We start from the raw sequence: 21,019 nt of genomic DNA, 5'->3' as shown, positions 1-21,019 counted from the left end.
AAAACTATGCGCGTAAAATTTACTGAGCAAAAGACATTCTTTCAACTTCTGAATGTTTAAAATAAGAAAAGCCACCTATAAGCATCATTCAAAACTTTGCTCTCTACCACGCTGTTCATTAGTTCTAAAATATAATGCGTAGTAATAAGTAACATGAAGAACGCAATGGAATGAGAAATATCTAAGCAGCTGAACAAATAGTAATGAAATGCTGAATTCTTCCGTTCCCTGAAAGATTTATTTCATTACAGCTGTTATTTTCAATGTCAAGTTTCTACATGGGAACTGTAATGATGAATTGTTATCAACTGTAATCTCAAGGAACTGCATAAATAATATTCGAATGCAAAAGTAACTAATTGAAATAAGTCCCAACTGATTGTCACTAATTAATAAACATTCTTCTTCTTCATAAAGAAGAAGTGTTATGTACACGCTTATTTTATTACACAAACATTCTTCTTCATAAAGAAGAAGAATGTTTGTAATAAAATAAGCGGTGTACATAACACTAATGAAAAGAACAGATGTTCATAATAAAATAAACAGACCATGCGCTCACTCGGAAACAAATTTACGTCCTCAGATTGCAAGATCGATATGTTATCTAAAAGCATATGGAAAACGTATACCCAAATAGCTGTACCCAACCGAATTCTAGTCTACCAACTTTGATTCGGACTTGTAAAAATGGGGTAGATACTTGCTTGCAAAGTTTCATAAAAAAAAATGGGACTGTGGTCTTACTCGGAGTCGAGACCTTGAAATTATCCGATGGATGTGTCTGGACGGTTGCTGACTTGAGATTAGGACGGATGTGCTTACCGTTTGATTCTAAAGGATAAAGGTGCAGGAAGATAGACAGTACCATTGCACATCATTAATTTTGCGCGCTATTGAATTCATTTAAGCGAATGCATAAGGAATGTCTCAATTCCATACAATTAGAGAAAATGAATAAATTTACTTTCATTAGCTTTAACGGAAAGAATAATATCAAAACGCAAATTTATTAATCTTAAATATGAGTACCTGTATTTATCATTTTCACGTACGGTGCCAGTTAGAATATAATAGTTAGTAGACAGAAAGTTTCGTTGAAATAAAAATAATATTAGCAAACATCAAGAATCAAACATCAAAACATACATTGACCACTTCCTCCCCTTCAAATCTCTTGTGACATACAGACAGTTTAGTCCTTCCTATGGAACAAAGACCTTATTGTATTTATGGACACTCGACCAAACATCTGGAAGAAAAGGCTTATCTTAGTATGCGATACATCAATAAAGGTTGGAAACATACTTTACACTTTGGTTATTCTGATGATACTTTGATTGAGACAAAATACAGGAGAAATGCGAAATCGGTAGGAGGTATAAATTGAATACAGAAGATCAATTAGTATTCTTTAACCAATCAGTTTATATCGTTGTTCTTTTAATCTCATACTTCATATTATAATGTTAAACTGTTGTACACATTTCATTGCGCAGGACGTCATTGAAAGAATGAAATAATAATTCATACTTTATTATAATGGGTAGAGGTACATTTATTGTGTTCAAAAACTCAACACTCTTGTGATACAGGCAATAGATTTAAACTATTTACAGGGAGATATATAGAATTTTCGTTATCCCGTCAGCTTATACTGATTATTTTTTATATCCCAAACTTCGAGTTTTAAAGTGCTTGAGCTGTAATTGCTTAAATCCTGCTTTCATAAAATCAAAATGTGATAATCAAAGTGATAAGAATAAATAAAATTTTCTTTTGATTAACATAGTGTGGTGATGTATTTATGTGACTTGGTTTTACTCTGACTTCAAATCTAAAGCTTTACATTTTATAATAAAAAGTAACTTTTGTAGTGTTAATTATATTCTACAATAGAATTTACCATTTGTGACAAAAATGTCCTATTTGCAACTATATATACTTCCTATTATCTTTTTGTGTACCATCCTTAGTTCTATTTACCTTTCTTTTTAAAAAACACATACTTTTTTCTTTGAAACCCACATGTATTTTCTTTTAAAATTTATGTTTAAAACATATTTTATCTGAATTACAAATATTCAGTATATATATCATTTTGAAATGTAAGTTCTATTTTTTATATATAGTTAAAAATGTCTGCCAAAAATGGAAAAACAGGTAGCGGGCTGAACAGACTGAAATAAGAGGATTTTGTAATGGAATATGAGTACGGAATTCGCATGTTGATGTGAAGGTATTGTTGAACGGAAAGTATAAGCATTTTGCTGGCGTTAATTTTAATTCCCGTGAGGTTCGAACGATATGCATCATTGCATAAGCGAGCAACTCGTCAACAGGCATTTCATCTAAGAAGAATGATTCTAAATTACCATGTTTGAACAACTGCACTTTTCCATCTGCTGCACATTTCACCACCCGCATGTCGGAGAGCTGCGTATTTTTGTAACGAAGATTATCGCTCGAAATCTGTAAGGGGAATGGCGATTTATGCCAGCTTAATATTTTTATCTACCACTTACCACTACCACAAGCGCCCTGTACCACATCAGCTGCATTTTCATACATATTCCATTACATAATCTGTCTATGTCGATCTTCTTCAGCTGACATTTTTATCATATATGTTTAATCACTCTGCATATATGCGCATTGTGATACTTCTTTGGCGAAATGAAGCAACTCCAATGATGGAACACAGCAAGAACTTTTATTTAACACTAAAAAAATGGCGACATACAAACAAGAAGAGAAAACATATTCTAACATTTAAAAATAATATTACATTCTTCGTGCGAGAGTCGCAGGTGGCACTCGAGTCTGGTTTCAAATATTGCCATTAACAAATACCTTAATGTTCATCTATTTAAATTATTTAAACTACAAGATTTTAATAATATGTAAAGCTGTTACAGCATATATGTAAGATATAGAAATGTGAGAATTTGATTTACAAATTAAATTTAATTGGAACAAACTGACAATAGATCTTTAAAACTTTTCAATTAAAACGCAAACCCTTCAAGGCATTTGGGATTTCTGCGAGGAAATTTTGCGCAAGTGCTGCTCAGGATTTAAACAAAGATTTTCCGAGCTTATAAATTCTACTGCAATTATTACACTTCAGTCTTACTACTTTACCATTAGTTTGTGGTCTATTAGTAGTAGTTAATAATTGTGTAACATTATAGTTTCTCAAAAAAGCTTAAATTTTGAAGAACCAGCATTTCTATCATTTAAAATTTCTTTGGGACCTAAATCTGAAAAATTTGTCTTAATAAATTTTTGTAAATATCAGAAGATACGCTTTTAGAAGCAAGAGTAAATATGCATAGAATAGCTCACCTTTTAGTCATGACTGAGAAAACTGCTGCGCAGACGACTGGAAATGGTGGTGTAGTGGATGACCGGATCAAATTTCAGAAGAAGCACCAGTAGCTTGGTAATTAAATATCATTTATCTTTGGATGACGAATTGTTTAGCACATATTTTTAATTGGTAGAACATTAGGAGTGCTATATGTGCCTCACAATTTTAGATACGCAATTACATCTTAATTAATGAAAAATAGCTAGCAGAGGCTAAGCAACAGGTTGCCATCAGGAAGCCGAAACGGCGAGAGAGTGATGTGTAATAATTGTAGTAGTATTTATAAGTTCGCAAAGTCTTTGTTTTAATAACGAGCCACGATTGGGCAAAAGTCCACAGTAATGTGGCTACTGCAGGGAAATTTCATATGCTTTGAAGGGTTTGAGCTTTAATTGAAAATTAGAAATTTGAAGTTCTATTGTCAGTTTGTTCCGAACAAATTCGATTTATGGATAAATTTCCGTAATATTTTTATATCTTACACACACATATGTGTAATAACTTGAAAACTTTAGATGTAAAAGAAAGAAACTTGCAGACGAGCGCGAACTTAATTATTACGTTTTTATTTTTGTTTGACACAAACTTTTGAGCCAGTACAAATAAAAAGGTCTCTGTAGCGCCTTGTCTCAAAGAATAATTTACGAAAGTAGGAAGCAGCGGCAAGTTGGCAGTAGCGATGCGAAAATCGAAATATGTAGCATTCAGAGGACAGGATGAGAGAGTCAAATGACGCAGTTTAGATTGATATACGAGGGTTGCTATTGATATTTCTGGCCTAATGAAAAAAGAAATGTTTATGATCGAAATTGGTTTTATTGTTTTTCAAAATATTCATCATAAAGATCAATAAGCTTCTGTATGAGTTTGGAACCAATTTTCGAAGCACTTATTTCACTCCAATTGAGGTAACTCCAAAACATGCATTTTGAATGCATCTCCGCTTCTTCGGGTGTCGCAAATCGTTGATCACGTAATTTATTTTGATGTGCGGTAATAAAAAAAGTCATTGGGTGCCAAATCAGGGCTATACGGCGGATATCCCACCAATTCGATGTTTTGGACCGTCAAAAATTCCCTTGTTTGAGCCGATCTGTGATAGCTCACATTGCCATAATGTAGAATGATTCGCCTCTTCTGCTTTTATCGAATTTCTTCGATGACTTCTGGCAAACAAATGCTCTTGTACCACTTCGAATTGACCATCCTGCGTTGCTCTAACGCAACTGTAGTCACGTGACCGGTAACATCAAAGAAACAGGCAACCATTTGCTTCGATGCGCTTCTTCCGCGAACAACTGTTGGATTTGGCTTGTCTTCGAAGACACATACAGTCGGCTGTTGTTCTGTTTCAGATTTATATGCGTAGAATCATGATTTGTTATCTGTGTAGATGTTATACACAGCCTTTCATGCACCTTGAACATATTTTCCCAACATTTCTTTCACTAGTCGTCACGAGCCTTCTTTTGAGAGCTTGTCAAGTTATGCGGGATCGAACGCGAACAAATCTTTTTTTACGGCTAGATGTTCATGTAATATCTTATTGTCATACTAACGCCCAAAGATGACTCAGTCTCACGGTATGTCACATAATGTTCTTGCTTTATCAGCAAATATCGATGCTCACGCAGAGCATCGATATTTTCTAGCACAATAATCGATTTTGGACAACCTTCACTGAATTCGTCCTGAACTGAACGTCGACTAAGATTGAATTCGTAGTCTTTTACAGTGCTGTAGGATGGTGCTTTATCGCTGTATAAAGAAGAAGTTCATCGAAGCACTCTTGTATTGATAATCCATATCAAAATTTTTGAAAAATAATCTCACGAAAAGGTTCACGAGTCAATTCCATTTTTTGCCCGAGACGAATTTTTCAGTTTACTGTAAACAATACAAATCACGATAAAATGGCAAAAATTCTAAAAAAATTATGGTTAAAAATATCAAACTTTCGATTGGAATCGTCTGCGGTCGCCTGGCAACACTTACTGTTGCCAAGATCAGAAATATAAATAGCAACCTTCTTATAGTTGTTCATTTTAGGACAGAAAAGGGAAATACCCAAATTAAAGTGAAGAATAAAGGGGCTATTGCTAATTAAATGAAGGAATTTAGTTTCATATTTTTTATCTTACACACATGCATTTATATAATTTTTTTCAGTAAATTATTTAATATATTATTTAACTTTGAAAGCAATAGTTAGAATTCTGTGAATTGAATTAACTCATTGCCATATTTCAAATGGAATTATTAAAATTAAATAGTTAAAAGCGAAAATGTAGCCAACAAACTAAGCAATTATGGTCATAAACCGGAATTTAGTTGACTAAGGGGAACAAACTAACTTCTGATTAATTAACAATAATTAATAGAAGCGAAAGTATGTCGCCTTTTTCTATTACTCCATCTTCTATTAATTATTGTTAATTGATCAGAAGTTAGCTTGTTGCCCTTGGAAAGTCAACTAATTTCCGGTCAATGACGATAATTATTTAATTTGTTGGTTACACTTTCGTTTTTAACTGTTTCATTCTAATAATCCATTTTAAATTTTAATATAATTCCATTTTAAATAGTCTAATGAGTTAATTCGATTCATAAAATTGTTTTCAAACTATATAATATATTAAATAATCTAGTAGAAAGTAAATTATTATTTTATTATTTTGCAGCTTTAGCGCATAATAGGCAATTTATTACTTATATTTAATTACCTTGTTTACTTAAAAAAATTATATATATAAAGATATATATATAAGGATATATATATATATCCTTTTTTTTCAGTTTAATAATTCAAAGCATTTTAAATTCTTTAAGAGTTGTTGAAGAACAATGAGGGAAATATTTTAAGGAGATTGAAATCGCAGACTTACAGTGATAATAAATGAAAATTTAATGTTAATATCTTAATTAAGGCTTATAACGCATCACGTTCAATTAAATTTTTTTTCCAAATTTAGGTGATGCTTGTATTTATAAGCGTAACTGGTGTAATCGTCTATCGCGTGTGGATGACTGTTTCTTTCTGCAGCCCGGAAGACAAAGTCTGTGACCTATTGCACGGAACCATAATTGCAACACTCCTGAATACTTTGTCAATTATGATATTAGGAAAGGTAAGAGGAAGGATGTTAAAATCTGTTTCTAAATTCTAGAGAGTCTGTTAATGCCAATATTTTAGGGCGGCCTCAATACGAGTAAAAGTAAAGTAGGTATATAGCCTTTTTAAACTGAGATAATCCAATTATCCTACTTGATAACATTTGTAAAAAATTTAAAATTATATAAGTTATTTAGATTTTACATAATAATTTATTTTTAGGTCATTTCAATTTCTAAATGAATTCAGCAAGAAATAACATATCATTATTGTTTAAATGATGTAAATGGAGATACAGTGGCATTTCGGAATTTTTTTTTTTAATTTTTAGAGATGAAAAAATTATATAGAAATAGAAACTATAATACAATAGAAAATTATATAGAACTTTCCCCTTCTTGACAGGTCTGTTTTATTTAATTAATCTGATATGAAAGAGAAAATCAAAAAAAGAAAAATATGTTCTAACCGTAGTGGATTTCATTTCTGTATGGTAAATTATAGATTTTTTTCAAATAACTAAAAGAAGGTTGCTCAAAATTTGCAGATATTTACAACTGTAAATTTGTGCACGAAGAAGTGTTTCTGCATTACTCTGTACAATTTTCGAAGAATGGGAGAGATTTTCATTTTTCCATAGTCTGTAAAATATTTTTTTTTATTTTTATTTTCAGTTATGCATTTTAAATATCTTTCTTGAAACTTTTCACTTTATAATGAAATTATTTTGGCAAAGTTTTTGCTCATTTGAACACTTCTCTAATTTGTATTACTCGTATTTCGTTCTTTCGAGTTTAGGTTTCAGGTTTAAAATTCAATCATATTTATTTTATTTTATAAACCATCAGAAATAGTTTTCCTTCTACTAAATGAAATAGTGAAAAAATAAAACATTAGAAATATAATGTTCTCTAACTGTTTAATTTCAGAATTCATTTACGAATTTTATTAACTTCTGAACTCATTTGCTGAAATCATGCTATCATGCGTTAAAAGTGGTTAAATAAAGTTTTTATCGACCCGCGAAAATTAAAGAATTTTAGTAAAAATAATAAAAATAAGACTTAAAAATAAGGAATAAAAATAATAAAAATAATAAAATTAAAAATAATAAAAATAAGGAATAAAAATAATAAAAATAATAAAATTAAAAATAATAAAAATAAGGAAATAATATTTTTAAAACTTTTTAAAAATTCACAAAAAGATTTAAGTGAATGCTTGAAGATTTGTAATAATTTTTCTCTGTTGTTTCGTTTTATTAATTAGGATATTTTCTCTTCATAGATTTATGAATATATCGCTGTTAAACTCACTGAATGGGGTAAGTTCTACACCATATATTGGATTAGTTTATTTTTTATTAAAAATGGAAGGGAACCTTTTACTTAGTTTTACACTTCTAGTTCCCAATTAATCTTTAGATCAATTAATCATGTGGGTTACCTGGGTTAACGCATTAATTACATGGGTTCTCAACGTTTTTTACCTCACGCACCCTTTCATCATTGCTAAAATATCATTCCCTCTTAGATTACTTTTAACGTGCTTTTTATAAATTAAGCAAAATGTTAATGAGTAACGAAACTTGAATAAAAGTAGATTTTTATATTCATAAATTAAACCAAAATACTTAATATTTAAACACAATGCTGTCTATATTCCTTTCCCTAAAACTATGAACTTCACCCCTAGGGCGGATCTCGTTCTGGTTGAGAACCCCTGCATTAACAGAATTATTTTGGCAATAACAGTTTCTTGAAAGAAAATATTTCTTCAAACTTTTCTTGCTAAAAATTTTAATTTTTGCAAGTGATTTGGAAATTTCCTTTACCTCGCTATGTTGAAATAGTTAACTGAGAATGCAGCAATAATAATTATGTTTTATATTAATTACTTTATTATTAAAAAATAAATACTGTTTATAAAAGATAAAAATCTGAAAGGTTTCAGATTTTAAATTACGTCCAAAGGGGTGTTTTTTTAACATTTTGAGTGTTACCTTTATTTATTAAATATCACGTTCTTCGCACTTAAACCATAAAATTCAGTTCAAGAGCAATATCGCAAAATAGTTTTAAATAGAGCTAAATTAAGCAAATTGCTTAAATTGAGCAAAATAGTTTAAATTGAGCTTTAGAATTTCCGATATGCAGTTTCACGCGCTGGAGATAAAATTGTTTTTTCTGTACAACGTTGCATTGCTCGCTTTGAAATTCTCAAGTTTGTTAATCAAAAATTCGTTAAAGTTTTACAAAATATGAAATCGATAATAAAACAAATTCCAAATTTCAAATTTGGGCTTCCACTTGGCCATATTCGCAGTAGGATTACGTCATTCAAAATTCGATGGCTCTATGTACCTTTGTTTTATCACATTGCGAGAAATATACATGCATTTATGCAGATTTTTCATTATTAAATTTTTTCAAATATAATGCAGGGCTCTAACATTTGGTGGCCACAGTTTGTAAAGTTAAACGGACACTTATAGTGAACCAAGGCAAAATCACAAAACGAAAACAATAGTCCTTCAGAGACAAGGCCCCTTTGTACTGATAACTCCAGCAGAACTACGTATTCAATTGAACTTCGCGTAATATTTCAGAACAGATTCTAAGAATTAATCATTTTACTTCTTATGACATCAGTCGAAATTTTCCAATCGAAATCAGTCAAAATTAAAGGTATCGCAATTGGGAAATTGGAGTATCCAGAAATTGGGCGCAGCTCAAAAATTTGCGTTTTAACGTCGGCTCGCAAAACGGCTAAAGCCGGACTTAACGAGTAGAGCTGAAAGATTGAACATAAACTACAGCAGTCGCAGCCAAAAGCTCTGTACTAGCTTCATCTTGGTGAGGGCTACGGAAAGGTAAAATCGTAGTAAAAGTTTAAATCATAATTATTGGTTAATAAACATAACCATACATCTGAACTTAGAAGAAGCAGCCAGCCTCTTCGTTTCTTATGATGACCGTTTCCAATTTCTCTAAATCATATTACCAAGCGAAAAATCATTGTCTTGTTTGGTTCACATATATTTGAGAAGTTCTGTTGGAAAGTTTTAAGAGCTTTTCCTTAAAAATCCAAAATAATGATCAGTCATTAAAAACATTCATTTCTATATTGCCTCAAATAAATTGTTTTTAAAACTAGCAATGCAAACTGAAATGGAAATTTCAAGTGATATACTATTACTCTTAAAAGTATAGGAGTATCATCCATTAAAACAATTTTGTCATTAACATATCCATTTTGGAGTTCCTACAATTTTTGAAAGCTTAATGCACGCAACTTGCGGATCATCCTATATAATATATATTTTAAGTGAAGAAGAGTCCTGCGAAATATTGTTAATGCAAACCGAACACTTTTGAGGCACACGGTGGTTAATAATATCATCAGTTTCATCGGAATCGATTTAAATATTAAAATGTCATATGTTGCTGTTGTTTTCTTGTCCATGAATTTTAAGGAAGGATATTTGCCAGAGCCTCAAGGAGGTTGGACTTCTACTTCCACCCCAGTTTTGAGGAAGAACATACCCCCGGGGAGTCCGAGGGTCTCTCATCCCTCTTCTCTACCATCAAGCCATATAAAAGGGCTTCGGGATCGGTATATATTTATAGTGCTCCCATACCGCAAAGACACTATATACATTTACAAACATTCATACCTCCTCCGGGATTCGAACCCGGGCCCTTCGGTACCGCAGCAGGCTCACCTAACCACTATACCATCCCGGTGGCTAAAGCAACATATAATTTATATTATAGGATATATCCTCTTGAATTTGTGCTTTTACCATTCTGCATAATAAATATTATCCATCTGAAGATTTTTACAGCAAATGTTATCATGTATAGATGCTAGTAAATGACCTCAGTATAAAGATACTTGTCTTTATTTAACGCGTGTACTTTCTTTTGTATTGCTTTGAGGCGATATTACTCGTAATTCCGAGTACACGTCATGACATTTTTTTTTTTTTTTTCATTTCTAGAGATATAATGGTTACAAGCATTAAGTAAAATGTATTACAGTCTTAGAGATAAACTGTTTAGTATCATTTGCAATCGTGTGACAATGTACTATTCTTTCTTTATTTTTAAAAAACCGAATACGTAAGTGACTAATCGCTCAATATGTTGATAATTCATGTCTAGTTTCCAAGGGAACAAGGAAAGCTTTATTTATAAAGTCAATAATTCGATTATAGCTTATTCCCGACACATAGTATTTAGATCAGTTTCAAAGACACAGGAAATTAATTAGATTTACATACTTTCAAAACTTTGTTAGTTTTACTATATGAATTTATTTTAAATTTTAACGATTAATGATGTATCAGAAATTCACGATAATTCGCAGTTGCCACGTGGAACAACGAATTTCATAAATTTCTTCGTTGAACTTAAAATTTGTTCAAATTTAAAACTAAAACTTGTTTAATTCAATTTCACAATTACGTAACCTTTTTATTCGTTTATTTTTTAGCTTTGCAAAGCTTTGCGGTTTCAGCGGAAGAAAATTGTCATCTTTATTTTATATATATTACCTTGAAAATACGTGAAGCATTATAAAATATATTTACTTATATAAACACAGTAGTTCTTTTTTTTAAATACTAATTTAAATACAAAATTAATAAGTTTAATTGTGTTGAAAATGGCTCCGAATATGACTTTAAAAGTGAATGAAGTAATTTAAACCTGAGAAAGTCATGAACTGCAGATTTAATTATAGCCATGTAAGTACCACAGCACTTTTGTGTACTCTTATTTTTAATAGAAGTGTTTGATAAGCTGCCTTAATTCTCCATTAATAAATGACAAATATCGTTTGATCAGTGTTATTATTTACATACTTAATTATTTCAAGCTCAGGACTCAAAGTAATAACATAATAAAGCTATTCAATTAGAATTAACGATATTTAATAAAAAAGCACCTCCAAAATGTTGTCAGTAATTCATAGCCTTTTGAAGAATTAAGTTCAAAATGTTTCGGGTAATTTTCGAAAAGATTTCTTTAAAAATTAGTGGTGAATTTCCTATTCTTTTCTTGGTAAAAAAACATAATTTAAGTTTTTCTCATCATTTAGTATCAGTTAATAAAGTACGCTTAAAGCTTTTTTGGAGTTCTCTACAAAAATTACTTCAGAACCTGCATGTTTTCAAATGATCTAAAAAAAAATAAAAGGTCTCAAATTTTAACAATCACCCAAAAATGTTTATTAAGGTTTTTATGCTCTCGATGAGCTCACAATCTACCAATCTGCTGTTGCACGAACTCTTGCTACCATTTTTTTTTTTTTTTTGGTCTTTTTAGCTTTAGTATTAAGCATTTCCCATTTATGCCATATATAATTCAACAGCAAAATTACAAATATTTTAAAAGCACAATAGCAGTATATGTTAAGAACTTCCGAATTAGAATTTAGAACTTTTTCTATCTTTTTTCAATTCACTATATTAATTTTCAGTTTTCTTAATAGAATAGCTTGCAAAGCTTTTTTTAAAACGTTTTTTTTAGTTTTTTTATTATTAACTTTTCGCGAGTTCACTTTATTTATTAGGTATCACATTCTGCGCACTTAACGACACATAAAATCCAATTCAAGGACAAAATCACAAAATATTTAAACGCTGCATATCTTAAGAATTTCCGATACACAGTCCTGCGCGCTGGAGATAAAAATTTTTTACTCCAGTGTTGCCATCGTTCGCTTTCAAACCGTGGAGTTTGTAAATCAAAAAGTTAGTCAAACTTTTTGTTTGTATATCAATGTTTTACAAAATATAAAATATAAAATTCAAAATTCAAACGTTGGTCTTCCAGGTGCACACGTTCCAGTGGAGGACAAAGCTCTTCAAAATTTGATTTATCTAGGTAACGTCATTTTTTCAAAGTGCGGGAAACATAGATGCATACATGCATATTATTTATTATTTAATTTCGTTGAAAATAATGCAGGGCGATAATATTTGGTGATAACAATTTGAAAAGTCATTCGCTCATTATCGAGAACCGACGCAAAAACCCATTCCGATGTTAATATCCCTTTCTGGGCTTTAAAAAACTTTTTTTTACCATTACAATATCGAAACGTTTAACTAGTTCAAACATTTAGACATTAGTCATCAGGAAATGACATTAGAAACAGAGATATTGAACTCTAGGAATAGTCGAGCTTCATATAATTTCTTGAGCATATTGCACGCTTTCGCTTACCGCTATATCCACTAAGCAGCTTAAATTAGACTAAACAAAAACTGAGTTTGATGGTTCCTTCTACTATTTCAGTTCCAGCTGTAAGAGTTCCAATTTCCACAGTAAACTGAGATTTTAGTTTTAAAGGTAGAATTCTCTGAGTGAGAATAAAAGTTCATTATGGAACAAATTGTAGAGTACTTTAATAGGAGCAAATATTTCTTCAGACTTTCAATGCAAGTCCTTCGAATTCATCTTTGTTAAACAAGAAATGCTACAAAACTTTAATAGAAATAACTCGGTAGGTATTTTAAGAATGGATTCAAAGAAATATCGCTATAATGCACAGTATCTTTCTTTTTCAGCCCAAAGGGCGTTAGCCCAGAAGGCCTATTAATTTAGTTTTGGCATTTTGCGTTGAAAACTTTAAATATCCATTTCACTTTTCAAATTGTTGTCACCAAATATTATCGCCCTGTGTTACAGTTAAAGTAATTAAATAACGAAGAACTTACATAAATGTATATGTTTCTCACATTGTGATAAAACAACGGCACCTAGAGCCATCAAAGTTTGAATAACTTACGTCTCCACCGGGAAATATGGGCATTTGGAATTTGTTTTATTATCTATTTTATATTTTGTAAAGAAAAAAAAAATTTTTTTTAATACAGCTCGCGATACTATATATCGAAAATTCTAAAGCTATGCTCTTGTAAATAATTTGTGATATTGTTATTGAATTGAATTTTATGGTTTAAATGCGAAGAACATGATATTTAAATAAAGGTAACACACAAAACGTTAAAAAAACGCTCCTTTGGGCGTATTATAAAATCTAAAAGCTTTCAGACTTTTTATTTTGTTGGCCAGTATTTGCTGCTTTAGTTCTTCAATGAAATACAACGTTTTTATCTTTTCGTATTGAGAATTTTACTCTGAAATATTTTCGAGTGCTGCTGTGTTATTAGCCAAAATGTTTTTGCGTTAATTATTCAAGATTACTATATATACGTTTAATACTTTTGCTTTATTTTACCTGTACCTTGATTTTCATTTTCCTTTACGTATTTTTCAGAAAATCATCAAACACTGAGTGGACATAACGATGCCCTTGTTATCAAGTTATTTGCTTTTCAGTTCGCGAATACTTACGCATCACTTTTCTATACTGCATTTTTTAGACGGGTAAGTAAAATCATTCTAGTCTATCACCATTCTTTGTGTTACTAGAAATAATTAAAATTGTCCGCACAATAAACATACGCTAAGGTATCACAAGAAAATGTCTTATACTAAACGTTATTGTCTGTTTTTCACTTGGACATGGCATTATATAGGTACATATAACGTCGGAGAAATACATTTGTATTTCTTATCTTAACTGCAAGTTCCTCATTAAATTCTAGATTATTGCATAGAAGAGGGAAAGCTTTCTTCTGTATAGAGCCCATAAAATTGAGCTGATGAAAATAACACAAAATAGGACTCATAACAATTTCTAATGTTTGGGGGCTAAATTATGTCTTTGCATTTTAAGTGTGCCGAGTTGTTAGGATATATCAACGTAGGAAACGGGAAAGATATGCAGTGCTCTCACCGGGATTCGAACACCGAAACTTCCGATTGCTAGCTGGATGTGCTATCCATTTACACCCCGAAGGCACACTGAGAGAAGTGAGAAAACACTTTGTAAACGCACTGGAAAAATTAAAAACATTACCACATCTGTAGGCAAAATGCCTGCTGTAAGAAATAATAATACTCCAATCTAAATCTATCAACCCAATAATCTCCAATTTGATCCAAGTAATGTTGACATGACAAAATATAAAACAGATGATAGTTGCACTGCTGGTCATGAAAAATAAATAAGGCTGTATTTTTTACATCATTTTTATCTCGATTCGTGATTACATTTAGCTATGGACCGGATATGCAGTGTATAAACTAGAAGAAAACTCGATATGCAATCAGAAATCAAAATACAAAATTATTTCTAGCAATCTCAACTTCAGTATGTTATTTAAAGTATACTCTCGTGTGCTTAGTTAGTCATGGTGTTGGTGTATTTAATTATGGCAAAGCACACTAGGGCTATCTGCCTAAGGGAATGGATGCCTTCGTGGAGGACTTTCTAAGCGAAACTGGCTCGTATACACGTTACACATGGGGAAAACCACGAAAACACCCATACAGCCAGCCCATTCGCATTAGTTAGTCATGGAACATTGCTAAATGCAGAAATTAGACGCGAAATTACGCAATATAAAATAAAAGGAGACACTAATAGTATATGGATAACAATAACCGTTTGATTTAACTGAATGCGGCCGGAATTAAATACACGTTTTAGTCTTCCGACAGATTTTCATGTCGTATGTAAAACTATGTAAAACAATTTATTTAAAATTCAGCCTGAAGTACAGAATTAATTAACAATATTAATTATTTGCATGATTCACAAATAATAACAACGCAAAAAACTTAACATGTCAAAATTAATTTAAAGCTTAACAAACTGGCTTTACAATCCCATGGTTATTAACTTAAATTTCATTGAAAGACAAATTCACAAGCGTTAAAGATAGACAATAACACAGGAATATCATGGTTTAACACAAGTCTGTGCCAGACCTCAGTAGTATCACTGGTAATTGAGGTATTGTTGAGCCTAGCTAATGTTAACAGAAATGTTACCCATCAGGATATCCACAAGAGCCTAACGTCAGGAGTCGCGCTTCTCAAACGCCACCCCGCGAACCGCTAGAAGCCTATCGATATGTAGTGTCCGAGTGCCAGAGTATAAACTCACTCGTCATTTTAATGAACCTTGAATTTTGTATATATGTTAATAATTCGTACATTAATGAATCACATATTTGTTTATTTGAAGTACTAGAGGATCTTTCTCTCTTGTTCCACATAAACTAGATTAGATCCTAAATACGACCTGGCGAATTCTCGCACAGGCGTGAAGAAACTACCAACTCAGAAGAAGGCTGAAAATAACCATTTATTAATTCAAAATAGCTAACAGTAAGGTGCGGTCTTCATACGTTACAAAGGCACCGTCAAACTTGCGGTGAAAACTAAAACGTATAATATAATTTAAGTCAAACCTAAAATAAATAGTACTAGATAGCACTTAAGTTACGCCTAACAGGTGGACTCACAAAAATCTAACCGCCGTGATGATAAATCAGATACGGCCAAGAGGCTTACTAGCGTAAGAGCGACACAACAACGAAACGTGCGCTAGGCTAGCGAAGTACGCTCTGAATAAACTCAGAGATTCACCCGTTTAAATGTTCACTTCACTTAACTTTAAATTTACATCCTGGCGAAAGAATGTGAGGGTAAATTGAGAAGTTCAGTATAGGTATCAAACTTAAAATAAATTTGTTATGCAAAATAAGAAAAACCCTACAGTATTTTCTTTGTAAGATTGCTATTTTAGCAAGTAATAACTTGCATAAATCTGCATCCGTATTCCGAAGGGGTTTAATTACTTTGCATGTTCTGTTTTTCGGATGCTTTGCTTTTATAACATAATTTTTGAAAAGTTTGCTTATTTGTTAATGAATATCTAACATGGTGATTCTTTGTCAGATTGCAAGTGAATATGTTATAATCAGAATCACCCATTTCCCCGAAAATGTATATCTCTGTAGGGGAAATTTTTTTGGTATAAAAATATGTGGAGAATAGGTTGTGTCCTTTTAAACAGTAGTTGAGAGACCGGACATTGAAATTTGCTAGACTTTTGAGACTATTTCATGAAGATGTCTGCCTTGTTGAAAATGGTCCCTATCTTCTAGCCATATTTTATATTCCAGTTCTACTTTTACAAGAGTATCAGGACAGGACTAAGTGTGGGAAGCACCAGCACATCGCCATTGGCAGAACTGGTGTCGCTCCTTCACACTAACCGTTTTGAGAAGAACACCTCCACAGGGCGCACTTACGCCACGCATCGGTGTTAACTGAAAAATTATTATCAGGGCATACAGCACTTGTGGTACAGAGCATGGCCGGGAGATACAGTTGCTGATGACAATGACATTACAATACAACACCATACATTACAGTTGATGGTGAAATATAAATATAAATATAAGTATAGGTACACAAATAAACAAGTAGAATTGAATGGAAAAACAGTAAACATTATTATCTTTGTTAAGTTACTGTGATATTAATACGATGTAATTTGGGACAGTGTAATACCATATTTGAGAAATGCATTGTGGGTGTCATAGGTTTAAGTTGATAGGTTTTCTCAGTGTGCAGTATCAGTACGGAGTTGCAGTTCATAAATGGTTCACAGTTCATTGAGAGTTCATGAAACGTTCATGGATTGAGTCAGACTTCATACATACAGTAGAGTTCACCAGTTTCAGTTATGCCATTTTTTTATGTGCATAACTGTGGTCGTATTGTCTAGGTGCTAAATCAGTACTGACCTTGATACTATAAGATATGCTATTGCATTGACTATAAAGGCACCCACATTGGAGAACTGACGTTTGTGCCAGAGAAGGAGAAGAAGAAGCATTTATAAGTTATGGTGCACACAATTCCAGGCCGTGACGTTGGAGTGTGTCAATTATGTTTTTTATACTAATGTGGTCTTTACGGTGCTTTATCAGGAAGCGTTTGGAGTCTGTTCCTGGTGCTGTGGGATGGCGGATATGATAGTTTACTGTTAATGGGAATTGGAATAAATAATGGTCTGGATCACCCGGATTGCCACAAACGCATATTTAAGTCTCTGAAAGGTTTCGTTCATAGAAGTACTTTGGGGACGGTCCATGACCAGAAATATATTGAGAGAGAAATTAATTATAAATGGTGCGCTCAGTATCGACACATAGAAGTGAATGCGTCCTTTTACCTTGTGGCCCTTGGTCCCATTGTCTCTGCAACTGTACTTTGGCCATCACCTTTAGCGTAAACTTCAGTGCAAAGCGTGGCCATGGGATGTGGATGGTAGTGCCTGACTGTTCGAGAGCTGCTTCCTTTCCAGGAAGTCTGTTCTTTCATTCCCGGCGCAATTGCTATGACCTTTCTTCCATGTTCCAAGGAAGTTCTTTTGGCTAGAATTGATAACTGTTTGTATTTGTCGGGTTATTGGTGAATTTGTGCAAGGATTTTTAATATCATAATAATTTTTAATATCATTTTTAATAGCATAGATTGATGATTGGCTGTCACTGACGATATGGACTGTGTCCGTTGGTAGTTGGTGGAGCTCTTGCATACTGTAGAGGATTGCTGTCAGTTCAGCTTGGTGTACGCTGTTCACATCTCTAAGGTGCTCTTGCCATTCTGCGTGTGAGCTAAGGTTGTATTGGATGGTTGTAGCGCTGCCAACCTTTTGTTCAATCTTTGAGCCGTCAGTGAAAGCCGTGTATTCCGTTGTGGATGGTGATTTGTCGAAAGTGCAGTGCAGGTTTTGAAGATTCAAAGCTGTATGATGAAAGTGCTTTTTAGGCTGATCTTCATAGTCTTTTGGGTGGAATATGGTGTCATTAAAGTTAGTTGTTTTCTTGAGTCGGAGAACTATTGCGGAGATTGCGTCCATCTGTGCTTGGATTGGGAGCGGAAGCACAACTGCCAGTGTCTGTAGGTCGTTGTTAGAGATAGTTGAAAATGCTCTGGTGATATTTATAAGGAAAGGTCTTTGTATGGCGTTTAGAGCTTGAACCTTTCTGGTGGTCATAGGTATTGCCCAAATAGCGGCTCCATATGTGATGATCTTGTTCACCAAAAAGTAGTATTTTCATAATGCGGTGGTTCATGCCCCATGAGTAACCATGCATTGTCTTCAGAGCTTGTGCTATTTTCATAGTGGTGAGTTTTTTATTGTGTAAGTGCTGATTCCAGTTGAATTTGTTATCAATGGAGAGGCCGAGGTAGTTAATCGTTTTTATGCATCGGATCCTGTGGTTGTCTATTTTAAATGTGTGATTTCGAGTTATAGTTCGTCCCGGTTTGTGGATAATCAGTGCCTGCGTTTTTGATGTGATTTCTGTAGCTTTATTCCTTTACACAGAGCGTTAAAAACTTAAAGGGTGCTATTGCAGTTTTCCTGGAGTTGTTCTCTGGTGCGGCCGTTGATGATGAAAGCTACTTCATTCGCAAATGCTACGATGTTTGTGTGGGCAGGCCAGTGATGGTCGTTAATATGGTTAAAGGTGAAATTCCAGAGGTCCACGCTCATACACGATCCCTGTGGACATCCTCTTGACGATCGAGTTGTTGTGGAGTACTATGCTTTTTCTATTTTGCAGGTAGTCAGTTGCTGTTAGATTGTTAAACACCAGGCGTCCCCGTTCTCCGTCACCTGTCACCTGTTGTTAGAGGTTTCTTGGACATTGAAGGTCTCTGAGGGCCTGCTTGACAGCAGGCCACCACAGGGAGTCAAAAGCGTTCTTCAGGTCGAAACATAGCAACGCAGAGTGTAGCTGTTGGCCTTTGTTAACTTGGATTTGCGTTAGTGCTGCATCGATGGCATGAATGGTGGAGCTATTCGGTTTAAATCCGAATTGGCAAGAACTGATTCTGTTGTCATTTAATACACGGTATTTCAGTGGGTTTATGAGGTGTCTTTCGAGTAATTTTTCAATATCTGGTAGAAGATTGATCGAGCGGTAAGAGCTTGGATCCTCTGGATTCTTCTTCTTCTTTGAGAAGAGCACTATTTGTCCAATTTTAAAACAATCGAGAGAACAGTGGTGAGCCAGATATTTGTTTTAAAACTTGAGCAAAACTTCTGGAGATGCTTTGTTGATGAGCTTAAGGACTTGGTTATTAATGCCATCGGGGCCTGGTGCTTTGGCGTTGTTAAGGGATTTTATGATTTGAAGCATTTCCTCTCTTGTGAATGGAATCTCATCTGGTGTGTTTGGTGTTTGTGTGGATGCTCTTAGTTCTTTCTGCACTGTCGTCTTGCAAGAAGACTTTCTTCAGGATACCGTTTGATGGTGGTGCTCGTGAGGTCTGCATTTCGGTTGACGCGATAACGTACCGTTTGAGTGTGCGGAACCTCGAATGCGATTTCAAAAGTAATTATTTGATAGTCTGAGATGGACTTATCTTAGCAAATGCGACGATTGTTAATCATGTTGATTAAGTGATGGGAAGAGAGTGTTAGGTCTGGCCACCCCTTTCTGTTAATTGGGACAAAGTTTGGCGGGTTTAACAAAGTTTGGCTTGACCGAGGTTGGCGGGGTCTTCTGGGGTATTGTGTAGTATACCAGTATAGTATACCAAGTATACAACAAGTATACCAAGACTACCACAAGAGTACCAGTATGACAAGCTGATGTAGACAAAACTTCTGTCATTAATTTAAATTCGCAAGCCAATTTAAAATTCTTGTCATTCACTTATTTTGGCGGTGTAGATGAAACAGTAAAAATGCAGATCATATATTGATGCAAAGAAAAAGTATAAATTAAACTAAACCTTCCGTAATGACCCACTACGAATTTACGCGTTTCCCGGTTGAATATATGCGTTAGAATACAATTACGAAATAAAAGCACAACGATGTTATCAATGTAAATTTGATAACTAGTCATCATTTATATCTGCTACAGGTTTTGCTTACGCATTCGGACACAAAACTAATAGAGCAATAATAGTATCATAAAATAAATCTGAACTGAGAGGTTCTTCACCATTTAGTGTTGAACTCGCGTTTAGAGTAAATCGCACTAGAAGAATGCGTGTAGAGACAAGTGACAAGTGACGGAGGACGTGACCACCACCCCTTTACTATTAAGTTAATTAGCATAGTGTCACGCCCGCCCTTATCTTGAGTATGACCCGTGATGCCTCATGGGTGGCTCGCACCGCGCGCCCAAACCCAACGCCTGGACCGTTCGGTTGGCAGTTCTACGAATCTAATGCCACCGGGTTGACGCTCATTCTTACTGCTCAGGTCCAGTATTTATTGAATAACCAAATAGTTAAGTACATGGCCGAACTGGGCTGAAATATATTTGCTTGTAACATTTCCGAATTGGTGCATGCCTGTGTACAGATATTACAAATTACATACCTGTGTGTGTACACCTTACATTTTTGTACATAATACATTTCGATGCTTGTTAACAGTCACATGCTTATGAGAGTACAAATTACATAATACATTTAGATACTTGTAGCTGACACATGAGTATGATATTACAAATTACAATTAAATACATGACACGTTGGTATGCTTGTTACAGACAAATGGACATGAGAAATGCCTTTGTTGACTGTCAGCGTGCTAGCATGTGCATAGTTTTACCCGGTTATAGTAATGCT

General features: G+C 33.5%; 1 protein-coding gene across 2 annotated transcripts in view; it reads left to right on the top strand.

The window, feature by feature from the left end:
• LOC118202083 (anoctamin-4-like) overlaps positions 1 to 21,019 on the top strand; it is a 123,908-nt gene that overhangs the window by 66,708 nt on the left and 36,181 nt on the right. For both annotated transcript variants that reach the window (XM_085818251.1, XM_085818252.1), the window contains exons 9-11: positions 6,346 to 6,501; positions 7,773 to 7,809; positions 13,776 to 13,885. In XM_085818251.1, the coding sequence (XP_085674377.1) occupies positions 6,346 to 6,501; positions 7,773 to 7,809; positions 13,776 to 13,885 (303 nt within the window). The remainder of the gene's footprint in view (positions 1 to 6,345; positions 6,502 to 7,772; positions 7,810 to 13,775; positions 13,886 to 21,019) is intronic.

The sequence above is a fragment of the Stegodyphus dumicola genome, chromosome 6 (assembly GCF_044657685.1).
Source record: "Stegodyphus dumicola isolate Sdum_Otavi_A_Nest chromosome 6, ASM4465768v1".
Taxonomy (NCBI): domain Eukaryota; kingdom Metazoa; phylum Arthropoda; class Arachnida; order Araneae; family Eresidae; genus Stegodyphus; species Stegodyphus dumicola.
The sequence above is the reverse complement of the archived record's forward strand: the minus strand, read 5'-3'. Positions and strand labels throughout refer to the sequence as shown.